This window comes from Vollenhovia emeryi, unplaced genomic scaffold, assembly GCF_000949405.1.
Source record: "Vollenhovia emeryi isolate VEMERY1.0 unplaced genomic scaffold, V.emery_V1.0 DF939120.1, whole genome shotgun sequence".
Taxonomy (NCBI): domain Eukaryota; kingdom Metazoa; phylum Arthropoda; class Insecta; order Hymenoptera; family Formicidae; genus Vollenhovia; species Vollenhovia emeryi.
Window position 1 is genome coordinate 1,332,542 of NW_011967246.1, and position 12,476 is coordinate 1,345,017.

The window sequence follows — 12,476 nt, forward strand, 5'->3', positions numbered from 1 at the left end:
TGAGTGTATGCGTGTGTGTGTGTGTGTGTGTGTGTGTGTGTGTGTGTGTGAGAAAGAGTGAAAGAGGTGTGTATACATGTATATATATATCTCTCTCAGTTTCCTGCATCCGCGAGGCGTCCGAAAGAAGCGAGCGGACGCGCCCGGGTGGGGTGCCAGGGAGAAAAGTGATCGATCGTCGATCGTCGATGAGCCCGGACGCGCCGGATTTTTCGGGCGGTGCGGATCGTTTCGTTAATTCGCACACGTTGCGCTCCGGGCGAGTCCTGAGACGCGTTTCATTAAGGATATAATATACGAGAGGCGATATACAAATTATATATATATATATATATACATATATATTTTTTTTTGACGAACCGCGCGCGGTTCTCTCCGGGAATGCGGTTTGCTTCGCCGCCACTCTCCAACGATATAGTAAAATATATTCAATGTATATATATTATATACGCATATGTATACTACTATACACACACATACACACACGGGATAGGCTAAGCATTAATTATTATACATACGTTTGATGTATGTGTGCGTAATATAATGTCGCGATGTGCGTTTCACGATCCTATGTTGCGATTTGCGTCGCTGACTCTCGTATACGCGAACTCGTAAGGACGGAAGGAGGGAAAGAGAAGAGAAAAAAATAATAAGCGATTCGCGTAATCGCGCGCCTTGTCACACATATACACACACTCACACACGTACACACGTACACGCGAGCGACGATCTGTTAAACGACCTTGTTTCGATTTCCTTTTCTTGGATTAACACGGGTTCTTTGGTTCTCATTTCTTTTCCGTTTACTCTTTTTCTCCTCTACATTCACGTACACGCGTCTCGTTTGTCGCTTTCCGATATTGTTATTACGTGCACGTGGTGGCAAAAAGCGCGGTGTAATTGGCTAAATTGAACCGAGAGACCTAACGATGCTGCGGATATTAGTCGCGAGAGAGAAAGAGAGAGATAGAAATGGTGCGAAAAGGAAAATTAGCCCGTATGATTGACAGCGTTTCTTGAATCTTAAACGAGTTAGAATAAAGGAACGAGAGAAAGAGAGAAAATTAAGTAAGATATTGCGAAAGTACTTTGCCCATTAATTTAAGCGCATTACGGCTAATTGTGTGCTATTTATGTGATTTCTATAGATCCACGCTGAATTACGAGTTTTAGTCCTAGTAGACCGAGCTTTCAGATCCTCCCAGGTCGCCGTCTGGTCTGCCGAGACCGGAGATCTTTTTTAGGTGATCCTCGAAAAATTCTGCGAAAATTGGTGTGTCGCCGTAATAATGTGGGGTTCTTCGAAAAAACTAAACTAAACATTGCACCGCGTGAGAGTGATAATGAAACGTACCTCGGTCTCGTAATTGTCCAGCGAGGCTGAGCGCGTCGCGGCGAAACTCTCTCTGACGATTGTGTCGATTAATTATCAAACGGAAAAGGAAAATGAAAATACAATAGCAACGTTTCGTTGACGCATCAGGATAAGCTGTGATTATAAAAAAAAAGAAAGGAAAAAAAACCGACGGAAACAGAACCGAGCAAGGGCAGGACGCAACAGGATGTGTATTCCTAGAAAGTCTGATTTTGTAAACTACTCTACGAGGAAAACACTTGTGTATTATATATATATGATATGCGATATATATGATATGATATATGATATGATCTATGACGTTTGTTTATTACTATGTAAAGTGACAGATTTCGAAATTAAACATTAATTACTGTTAATCGCGGCGTTGTGAACCTACTCTCTTGTCTACTTTCCTTGCATGGGGGAGGGGGGGGAGGGATCGAGTGGAAAAAGAGCATCCGGAGTTTCACGAGATGTGGGGGGGAAACATTTGTACTTCCTCACCTCTGAACTCCTCAGATCGTGTTAATATTTAAACAAAATAATTTACACGTCACTTACAGAGCTAGCGCGATAAAAAAATAAGTTAACATTTGTGTTAAAACAATATTTTACATTTATGTCTAACAACAACCTTTTATGATCGCGACTCTTTTGCCGACGACGCTCGATTATCTCACAATTTCTTGCTATGAGACGAGGGGGAGGTTTACTTCTTGCGAAAGATACTCGGCATGCCGGGCGATCCGGTTTTCTGTTGAAAGATCTTGCTCATTCTCTGGCGCATATCCTCGACACCTTGGCCGACATTCACCGACGCCATCGACAGGGAAAGCCCGGAACTCGTCGAGAGTGTCCTAGATCGAGGATAACTTTTTTTTTACGAGCGTTCAAACATTTTTCGTTATCGAGAAAACCTGTACAGGATACGTGTTTCTAGAAAATTTAACTGTCCAAAGATATCGAAATTCAGAAATCCGTCAAATCTATGGATCGTTGCAATGATATATTGTGAGTAATAAAATCTACATTTCTTATATTTCTTCATCCGTTATCGTACGTTTCATAGTATTAATTCAACGTTTATTGCAGACACGATCAGACATTTACGCATAATTATTTTCTATTCAATACCTATCTATTGGCTTCGATAAGTCCTGCCTGGACTCTGCTTCTCTGAGCAAAGAGCGTACTGCATCTTTTTGCTGAGGTAGACATTGGTTTACCAGCGTCTCGAGATGCCTCAGTCCCGGTAACACTACTCCGGAGACGCATTGACTACTCAACGGACAGTAAACCAGCACGGAGTATGCCTCCACCAGGGCGCTTACTAATTCGATCTTACGGCTCTGTTGAAGCGCGAACGAGGCAATCATCGATAAGTGCGTCGCTATTACTGCAATTAACACTAATTTAGTATGGCAATACATAATTATGCACAGATATAAAAGAAAATTTCCCATTCAAGCTGAGATCGAGAGTTTGCATTCCGTTTTTTTTTTGTTCAAGAGTTTAGCTTTCGAGTTGCATAAAGAATATACATAAGGATAACGTACTGTCTTCTATGTAATTCTGTGGACAGGTGGGAGCGACGACCGCGAACGTGGATACCAGCGACGTTGCCAAAATTGGAGAGAGTTCCAGAGGATCCTTCGCGATCGTTTCCAACGTTAGACGTGCTTTGTCACGTGCTTCCCTCACCTTGCATTCTGTTATTATACGGCCTAGGGTGGCAATTGCAGCGCAACGCACGCCACTAAGGATGTTAATTCGATTATTGCACAATGTAAGATGAAATATATCGATATCATCCAAAAGCTATTTCCCATCATATTTATACATATATGTTCATATATGTTTTAAAATAATTTTACACGAGTCGCATGCGTTTATGAGACCTTGAAATCTACATTGTTAGGCAGATAGACGGAAGTTTATAGCTTAAGTTATACAGACATTTGAAGCAATCAAGGTTTTATAAAGAAACTGGTGACGTTAAGGACTCATGAATTTCAGATACATGTATGCATAAGTGGAAATAAGTCTCTCACACTTCAGGATCGCTGGCGAGCGTTACGATGGCTGGTACGATCTTGGCGTTCGCTAGTCGATCCGAGATGTGTGCGATAATGGAACCGAATAGTGTTGCTGTTGCACATCTTACAGAGGATCTCTGATGCATTACACCTGTAAAGAGGAAGAAACTTCAAGTTCATTTGTTAGAATTTAAAAATATATTTTTAATTCAAGAAATTCTTTTTCGTAAAACAATTGTAGTTTAAACAAGAAATAATATTTTTCTAGATTTCTTATGTCACCTTTATTTATTATATGACTAAGATTATTTCTTCCACAAACTATTAATAATAATAATATGAAAAAAAGAGACGTGACACGCACCATCCCATAAACTAGCAAGAACATATTCTTGCGTTTGTTCACGACCGCATAAGATACTGGCAGCGATTTGCAACCACGATATACTAGTGCCGCTCATCGATAAAACTATGAGGAATTGTTTGAAGTAGTTTGCGAGCTCCGTAGAGTTGAGAGTACTTAGAATCACTAAGTAACTCGGAATCAAAGGAAGGCTCATGGTTTTCTTGTCTGCCGATAGTGCCGTCAATTGTTTCTCAAGTTCTGATACTTCCGTGGAAAATACTGTCTGTATCTGAAATAATATTATTCATAAAGTAAGTGCTGCTAATATTTCAAGTAATATTTCAAGAAACTTGGGAATTTTAAATGAAATTCAAGAATGGAAAGGTTCCTATTTAATTATAGTAATTCACGAACGGGAAGATTTCTATTTAATCCTAAGAAAATGATCTCAAGAGTTGAAAAATAACAAAATTTGATAACTGAGTCACTAAAGTTATTAAACATCTTAAGTGGCACTTCTATCTGTACATAGAATCTTGTATTTACCCTCGATTGTGTGATATATTTCCCAAAGCCTACACACAACGAATAAATGTATGTAAGAAGCGTTTTTAGAACATTTTCCTGAGCTGCATCCACAGACTTAACCATGTCCAGGACATCAAATACTCTGCAAGAGAAAAACAATTCTGAAATTAATATCTTGAGATAAAAACAAGCAAAGTTTTGGAAATTTCTATTGGAAGCTTTAGTTTATTATAACTTGTCCTAGGAATGTTCACAATAAATAATATAATTAAACAATATCAAAAATAAATATTTATGAAGTAATCTCTATTTCTAATGCTATTATTTTATTACAATAGTACTTTTTAAATATTATTATGTAAAACTTTAATATGATTATTTCAATAATGAAATAATGACACTCACAATTTTTTCGTAAACCACTCTAATTCCGGCCAGGATGCATCCTCCCAAGATTTGGAGAAGAAAGTGTTGAGAAGGACACTGACGTCGACGGAATCCTCGTAGAATATCCTCGGGTCGGTGATATTGGAGTGACACAACGCCAGAAATTCCTCGGCTGCACCACAAAGTTTCTAGAAAACTTTTGTGCTTTCGTTTTTGTGCGAGCTTATGAGCTTTGTACAAAATCTACTAAAAGATTTCCGATAGCACAATCTTTTGGATTTTCAAATTGTGGAATCTCTACCACTCCATTTTCTATCATTTTAAAATCTTTAAATACTTGACTTTCAATTTCAATATACTTTATTCACATCTCCAAGTAGACCCTAAATTCTTCGCATTTTCTAAACTTTTCGCCTTTCAAATCATTGAATTTATTTTTAAGTTTTATATCAAAATTAATGTAATTTTCCAACTTTTCCAATTTCTAAGTTTTTAAATCTTTAAATGTAAGTTTTACTTTTCTTTTATTCGACCATTATTTATTTTATCCTGTAAGTACTCAAATGTACTCTCTGAAACTTGTCATTTACTTCCTCTAATAACTCACACAAGTCTGGCGAGGTATCATCCTCGATGCAAGCTCGTACCGCATCAGCATTGGCGACACACAAGACCGTGTAAGGCAAGATGCACTGCAGAATACTGATCGATGGCGTCAATTTCTCCTCGTCGACGTAGTCTTTGTTCGGCAAGGTCTGAGAGTGCGCCGGCCTCAGTTGATTCTTCACTTTCGAGATTATACGCGGCAGCAGGTTTAGATGCAATCTCCTCAGGGATAACGCCCATTGTGCCAAAACCGGTAACAATACCGACGCTGCCGTTTCAACAACCATCGACGATGTGTCATGGAGTGCTGTTAATACCAGTTCCTCGCACTGCAATTTATATACATAACAATGTATCAATGTGTATAAAAAGTATAAGTTTATAAAAATGACCAGGGAAAGAATAACAGGAAGGTTTAAAAAATATGTAAAATAATAAGACATTTACCTGGAAGTATTTGTCAGGATCGTCCATCAAAGCTATGAGTAACGCGAGGCTTCTCACTACGCTAGTTCGTACAATAGGATCCTTGTCCTCCAACAACATTTGCTGCAACATTGACAACATCAGTGAATTTCTGACAGCAGCTGATGTGTAGGATGCCAATACGGAGCAACATTCAACAGCTAATAATCTTCTCTCTGGATACTTGTGCTGACTCTGCTCCCAACAAATTGTTAGAATCTCTTCCGTTTCCAACGACTCTTCGGCGAGCTTCACCATCACAACTAAACCTGATAAAAAAAATGCATTTTTAATTATAAAAAAAACGTGTTCTATACATTGTGACGTGCATGGATAGCAACAAGCACAATTTTTTTCCCGAAAAGAATAAACCTCGTAATATTTAAATTTGTCAATCCAAATCATTGAAATGTACTTTTTTGACTAACCAGCCAATATCATTTGCCGCTCGTCCTCTTGCGGTCTCTTCTTTAAGTTGAACAGCAGCTGCAGCAACTTCTCTCTCTCGCTGGAATTGGAATGAAGATGGATTGCACTAAGGATCAGAGGAATGATTTCTTCGCGCCTGTTGAGGATGATGTTGGGTACTACACGCGGCAAAGTGTACGCTAAAATATCAACTAATGTATCCCGGGTGATTCCGTGCTTCAACGATTCTTCCACCGAGGACATCAACGATCCTGCAACGCTCGCCATGCAGTGCGCCGCTATTTCCGCCTTGAATTTAGCCGGCAAGTCTCTGCAACGTTCACAAATATGTAATTAAGGCATCACAGGATTCTTAAAAGTCTTCATATCCTTGAACAATCATTTAAATTACTCAGCTACTTTGTAACTTGGAAAAATGTTCGCGCTAATTTTACATCATTTTTCCAAGTTTATCCAACGTTGCTTAAATAAAATTACAAATTAAATGTATATAATAGTACAAATAACCTGGAGGATGCGGATGGTAGAACAGAGGATTTCTCTGTAATATTTACTCTCGGTAACTGCAGTCTGGTCCATTCCTTGTCTCCTGGATCCGTTTCGTCCAGGCTAACCACCGCGGAAGCGCTGTCGTCTTCCTCCGGTTCCTGAGTAGTAGTCGACATGTCCCTGGGTAACGGCTCCAGTAGCTCAAACTTGTCGGGAGTTGTAGAGTTGGAATTGATGGTACGAATAGTTCCGCAGCTACCCGACTGTAGTTAAAACAGTGATTCTTTATATAATGTTCCATAATTATCAACTTACATTAATTGTATGATTTGACTCTGGATAAATCTTTAATTATAAGCGGAAGAAAATGCTAATTAATTTAGCTCACCTTTACTGGGTTTTCCACAACGCTCTCCTTGTGCGACGAAATAACTTCCTGGAGAGCGGTTTTCTCCTGCTCCAGCACTGTAATCTGCTGCTGCAACCTCTCAATCTGTTCCGCCTACAAAGGATACGGAATTCTTGGAATTCACAGATTTCTAACGATCAAGAATTCGAAGGGTTTAAGGCTCTAGAAGCTACGTCAACAAACCGTTTCCTGAGATTCATTTTTCTGCTCCTCAACATCCTCGACGACAAAGTCGTCCGTCTGCACGGCAACGCTCGTGGATGGAGGCTTGTCGTATCCATTGGCTCTCGTATGCTCCCGGTATATCTGCCACAATTCCGTGGGTTTAGGAATGTTCAACCCCACATCCTGCCAGTCCTCGAAATCCTGATCTTCGCACTCGTCGCTGAAGGTGATCGAGGTAAGCTTGTACGATCTCGCCAGCAGATATTCGTTGATGAGAAAATTCAACGCACGCTGCTCGTGCGGCTTTATGGGCAGTTCGGCAATCGGATTCTTCTCGGAGCTCTTGTCTGGCGTCTTCAGTGTACCTTCCGATTCTAAAAGTTTAATTGGATACGTCGTCGATTGCAAATCAGTCAACGGAACTGCGTTTCGTCACTCGAGCGAGAAGTCATTCTTACCCGTCACTACGGTTAAATTGGCGCGCAGCGCGGAAATATTTTCTCTGGCTTTGCGCAGCTCAAACTCGAGAATGGCTACTCTCTCATCGACACCAGCCCCGTCCTCTGAATACCGAGTCATGTCCAACGAGTCCAAGGTGGCCTGACTAGAAGATCTGGCTAATGTTTCATTTATAATTAATGCTTCGTCTATAATTATCTTTGTTTATAATTTTAACGCTTTACCTCATAATTATATCTGTCAAGTAAACATTAATTAGACATAGAGAATTATTTAACGCCCGTGGCTGGTTAACAAACGTAGAAAATCGCACGACGACCCATGGCTGGCAAATTCTAATTAAAGAAATTCATTGCGAAAAGTATTACCTCAGCCTGTGCGTCTCCAATACGGGCGTCTCACCAATTCGACCACTGAGGCACATGGTAATATCAGTCGCAATAAACAGCACTACTGATGTCACAGATGTGAGACGCTCGCCTGAAGTGTAGGGAGGTCCAGGTTCAAACTCTGGCTGAGGTAATACTTGTCGCAATGGATTTCTTTAATTAGAATTTGCCAGCCATTGGTCGTCATGCAATTTTCCACATTGATTAATCAGACACTTTGTACCACAAGATTTCTCATTCATTGATTTAACATAAACTGTAAGTTTATTTTAACATCGTTACTTGTGTACTTTTCGCTCTGCGAAGAGACGCCTATGAGCTCATCTGTCACTTCTGTCATATTAATGGCTGCAGATACGTACGCATCGGAGTATACGGCTCTGGCTTGATGTTGGAGCTCTCGAAATTGTTCGGATTCGAGAAAAACTCGCGAAGGATCGGCAGCTCTTTGCCAGCTTCGCACAATTCGGCATGTAGTTCCAGGGCCGTCAGGAGGAGCCTCTCGTTGAGAAGCTTCGTGGCCACCTCCTCGTAGGATATCGCCCTTGGGGCCGCATATCCTGAAATATAACGGCGGGCGTAAAAAAAGAGAGAGAGAGAGAAACTCGATCGCCGATCAATCTGCAGTCGCAATTAGCTTCGCGTTCGACGACGGTCCGTCGCGCGTATCAAATAATCCGCACGTATCGCCGCGAGAATCGGTGGACGGGGGAAGGTTACCCTTGTTGTTCGCGGATAAAGACTCCTTGATTTCCTCCGCGACACCCGCCATGATGCCGACGCGCTCAGGAATTCCTAAGGTATGACATTTCCGTTCCACGTGAGACGATGCTGGCCCGTCCTGCGTACGCTGCCTCAATGTTAAACACAATACATATGTAACGGGAAATGATTATTTATAGCGCAAATACAGTGACAACTCATCTGACGGACGGTGCGAAGTCGCGCTACGTAGATGGGCGACTCGCGTGCGCGCGCAGAGACGATTCGCGCAGATTCGCGACGCTCTCCGAGTGCCCCTGGAGTCCCTAAACTCCCTATAAAGCCCGTATCAGAGCTGCTTTCGCGAGAAGATCAAAATGGTCTGGATTAAAATGACCCTGTGCTATGATTGGTCAAATCTGGAATTTCATTGAATAAAATTTCAATGTGATGCTACGAAATTTCAGATTTGACCAATCATAGCACAGGGTCATTTTAATCCGGATCATTTTGATCTTCTCGCGAAAGCAGCTCAGACTACGGACTGAGTTTGTGAGATTAGATTGAAATTTGACCAATTAGAATAAAAGTTATTGAACTTGAGATTAGTAAACTTTACTGCGATTGGTCAAATTTCAATGGCCGCGTTCAGCAGACACAACTGTTGAGTGAGCGCTCAGTATGATTGGTTAATACTTTTAGATCCAGCCAATCATATTAAGGATCTAAAAGTGTTAACCAATCATACTGAGCGCTCACTCAACAGTTGTGTCTGCTGAACGCGGCCATTCTAATCCCAATCTCAATCTGTAGTCTGATGCGGGCGTTGAGCGGCCAATCGAAATATGTACAAGCTCTCAGATTATTTTTTAAAAATCTTCAAATTTTTGCCCAGCCTTCCGATACGCGTTTCAGACGAGAGATAAATTATACGCTCCCGTAACATTTTCCGAGTTTATCGACGTGTATTATAATTCTATAATGCATATAAAATAATGGAGGAACTATGGATAAAGCTCGCTGCAGACGATGCTATTTTTCCTGCTGGACTGCTTGCGATTTAGTAAATTACTATCATTGCACCACTCAGGATTCCTAGCATCGTCTGCAGCGGGTTTAACATGAAAAAAGTGAAAATCTAGAATCCACGTATATGTAATTGCTCTTATATTTTTACTTTCGCTCTTACATTCTTAATTATGCGGTAGGAGAAATTTGTTAGAATCAGTCGGAAGTAAGATTTCTGATATAATAACAACAATATCGAGAAGTTACTTAGTTAAATCGACTGCAGGCATAGCTTTCGCTTCGTGTTACAAACTCATGACTTATATTTTTTATCTCTCAAGTGTCATTAACGTTCACGAATGCGGGCGTGTATTTCGTAAACGTCACGCCCTTATTAGTCCCCGTCGGTCCACAGATGTGACTACAAATTCATTTAACGTTAGAAAAGCACGCAAAATGTCTTCTGGAGTGACTCCGCGGCGCCACGCTCTCTTCCGATCTCGCCCGTGGTCTGCGGACGTGGTGGATTCGCGGATTCAAGGGAAACCGTCGTCGTCCTCCTCGGCCATCTCTTTGGCCAGCTCCAGGTCCTGTTGCTCCCGCTCCCTGCGCTCCTCCGCGGACTCCAAGTCCTTCCCGTAGGACTTGGGCGGGTAGCGCATCGCCTTTACACTCTGATTGTGCAGGTCCAGGCAGAAAGTGATTCTCTGATGGAAGGCCAGCAGCGGCTCCTTGGTGCAGTAGATGTCCGTGGTCTCCTTGCTGCGCATATAGCCGTTCTCCGGGTCCAGGGTCGCCTCGATCACTCCATCCCGGATCGCCTTGGCGACGATGAACTCCGCGTCAACGCTGGAGTCGAGTCCTAGCTTGCGGGCGATGTCGGCCGGCGATATGCGCGAGTAGGAGAGGCCGATCGAACGGATCGCGGTCTTGATGACGTTGTGCCGCAGCCGTAGGATCAGCGTGAACGTGTGGTCCGCGCGGAACTGCGGCCCGAAGTTCTCCAGGACCTCGCCGAAGCGCTGCAGGTTGCCGAGACGCACCGCTTGCGTGAGTTGGAAGTACGGGGCGAGGGCGCGGCGCAGGGCGGCCTGCCGGAATATCTGCCTCTCCGGGATGTCGCCGAGGAGAAGCTCCACGGCGACCGCCAGCTTCTGCACCGTCTGCCTAAACCCGACCGCCGTGGTCTGCGGCGCCTTGCGCATCGCCTGCACCAGATACTTGTGCGCTGCCGAGTACTCCAACCTGGCAGCCTTTATTCTGCCGAGGTAATAGAGAAAGCGAGCCCACTCGTTGTTGCTGGCCGACTCGGGGAAGGTCGACTTGAGCACCAGCTTGTCCGCCTGGTCGTAGAGATTGTAGTGCAGGTAGTTGCGCAGCAGGCAATTGATCAGCACCGCCTGGCCCTCGAAGTCATTGCGCAGGGTCGCGGTGCGCAGACGGAGATGCAGGAAGCCGCGGATCTTGTCCAGCTGATCCGTCAGCTCGTACGCGCGCGAGTGATAGAAGTAGCACTTGGCGGCGATCAGGTCGATGGTCCTGCGGTTCTGCGCGCCGATTTTCTGGACGAGCTGCTCCGAACACTGCACCGCCTCGTTGTACTTGCCGGTGTCGATCAGCCGGATCAGCACCAGCAGGTGGATGTAGCCGTCGATCTCGGGCAGCAGGGACGACGAGGAGCTGCGGAACTTCTGCGTGACCGCCTGGCAGTCGTCCACGTCCATCGGCTCCTCCACCCAGGCGAGCAGGGCGTCGCGCTCGGCCACGGACTTGGTGTAGAAGCCCGTGACGAGGCCACGTAGCACGACCGGGTTGAGACGACGGCGGGTGTTGGGCAGAGCGCGCAGTGCGCGCAGCACGAATCGCGGCTCCTTGTTCTGCACCGCCTTCTCGATCTGCCGCGTGTGCTCGCGGATGTCGCACACGGTCTGCATGTCGGTGTCGCGGCGCTCGCCCGCGCCGTCACCCTCGCCGTTCTGCGCGTCCGACGCGCTCGCCGGGTTCGCGTCCACGTCCATCGCCTCGACGTTCCTGCCGCTCGGCACGCCCATCGCGCTGTCCGCTGCCGATCTCGAGTTCCACTAGACGCGACCGCTCTCGCTCACGGTGTCCGACAGCGGGAGGATGAGAGCTCTCCGGGTTACCGCTCAGATACTCATCGTCCACCTCGTATTTGTGCAACTCACGGTTACGCACCGCTCGGAGGTTAGGATGCCCGCGCGCCCATTGGTGCGCTCGATCTAGAGGAGACTCGGTGGAGGCCGTTGACAATGCGTCATCTAGAGCCGCGACTCGGCGCGGATTATGTGCCTGACGGAATTAACCAATCGACTACGACTTTACGACTTCTATGGATGTGTTCAAAAATGGATTTTAAGCCCGCTGCAGACGATGCTATTTTTCCTGCTGGATTGCTTGCGATCTAATAAATTACTATCGTTGCACCATTCAGCACTCAGGATTCCTAGTAATTTAGTAAATCGCAAGCAATCCAGCAGGAAAAATAGCATCGTCTGCAGCGGGCTTTAGTTACTGCCAGTGAAAACAGTATAGTTGGTAGCAATGAAAATTACTGGTGCTGCGTTTTTCGCACGCCAGTAAAGTCAGTAAAGCTGGGTCTACATTGGATGTCGTAAGTCGTGTCGGAAGAAATTGACCAATCACAGTTCATTATTCGACTTACGACATCCAATGTAGACCC

At 44.2% G+C, this 12,476-nt stretch overlaps 2 protein-coding genes across 2 annotated transcripts; both read right to left on the reverse strand.

Annotated features, from left to right (window-relative positions):
* Positions 1-1,859: 1,859 nt before the first annotated feature.
* Positions 1,860-9,019, reverse strand: LOC105570476 (lisH domain and HEAT repeat-containing protein KIAA1468 homolog). Its single transcript, XM_012027691.1, has 16 exons — positions 8,786-9,019; positions 8,428-8,625; positions 7,676-7,834; positions 7,236-7,591; positions 7,032-7,145; positions 6,662-6,906; positions 6,154-6,464; positions 5,708-5,994; positions 5,262-5,589; positions 4,673-4,826; positions 4,286-4,409; positions 3,758-4,028; positions 3,409-3,544; positions 2,914-3,113; positions 2,492-2,753; positions 1,860-2,214 (listed from the first exon to the last, which is right to left on the reverse strand). Exons 1-16 carry the CDS (start codon positions 8,835-8,837, stop codon positions 2,067-2,069), a joined length of 3,345 nt encoding a protein of 1,114 aa, XP_011883081.1. The 5' UTR covers positions 8,838-9,019; the 3' UTR covers positions 1,860-2,066.
* An 892-nt stretch (positions 9,020-9,911) lies between these two features.
* LOC105570475 (probable 26S proteasome non-ATPase regulatory subunit 3) lies at positions 9,912-12,072 on the reverse strand. The gene has a single exon (XM_012027689.1). The coding sequence runs from the start codon at positions 11,824-11,826 to the stop codon at positions 10,312-10,314; it is 1,515 nt and encodes a 504-aa protein (XP_011883079.1). The 5' UTR covers positions 11,827-12,072; the 3' UTR covers positions 9,912-10,311.
* Between the last annotated feature and the right edge of the window lie 404 nt (positions 12,073-12,476).

What these genes read in the sequence shown, in the direction of transcription:
- LOC105570475 (XM_012027689.1), bottom strand. Translation starts at nt 11,826, where the DNA reads ATGGGCGTGCCGAGCGGCAGGAACGTCGAGGCGATGGACGTGGACGCG.
- LOC105570476 (XM_012027691.1), bottom strand. Translation starts at nt 8,837, where the DNA reads ATGGCGGGTGTCGCGGAGGAAATCAAGGAGTCTTTATCCGCGAACAAC. An exon ending in AAAATGAATCTCAGGAAACG is followed by an intron (nt 7,146 to 7,235) that starts GTTTGTTGACGT and finishes TATCCTTTGTAG; the next exon opens with GCGGAACAGATTGAGAGGTT. An exon ending in ATCCTGACAAATACTTCCAG is followed by an intron (nt 5,590 to 5,707) that starts GTAAATGTCTTA and finishes TATAAATTGCAG; the next exon opens with TGCGAGGAACTGGTATTAAC.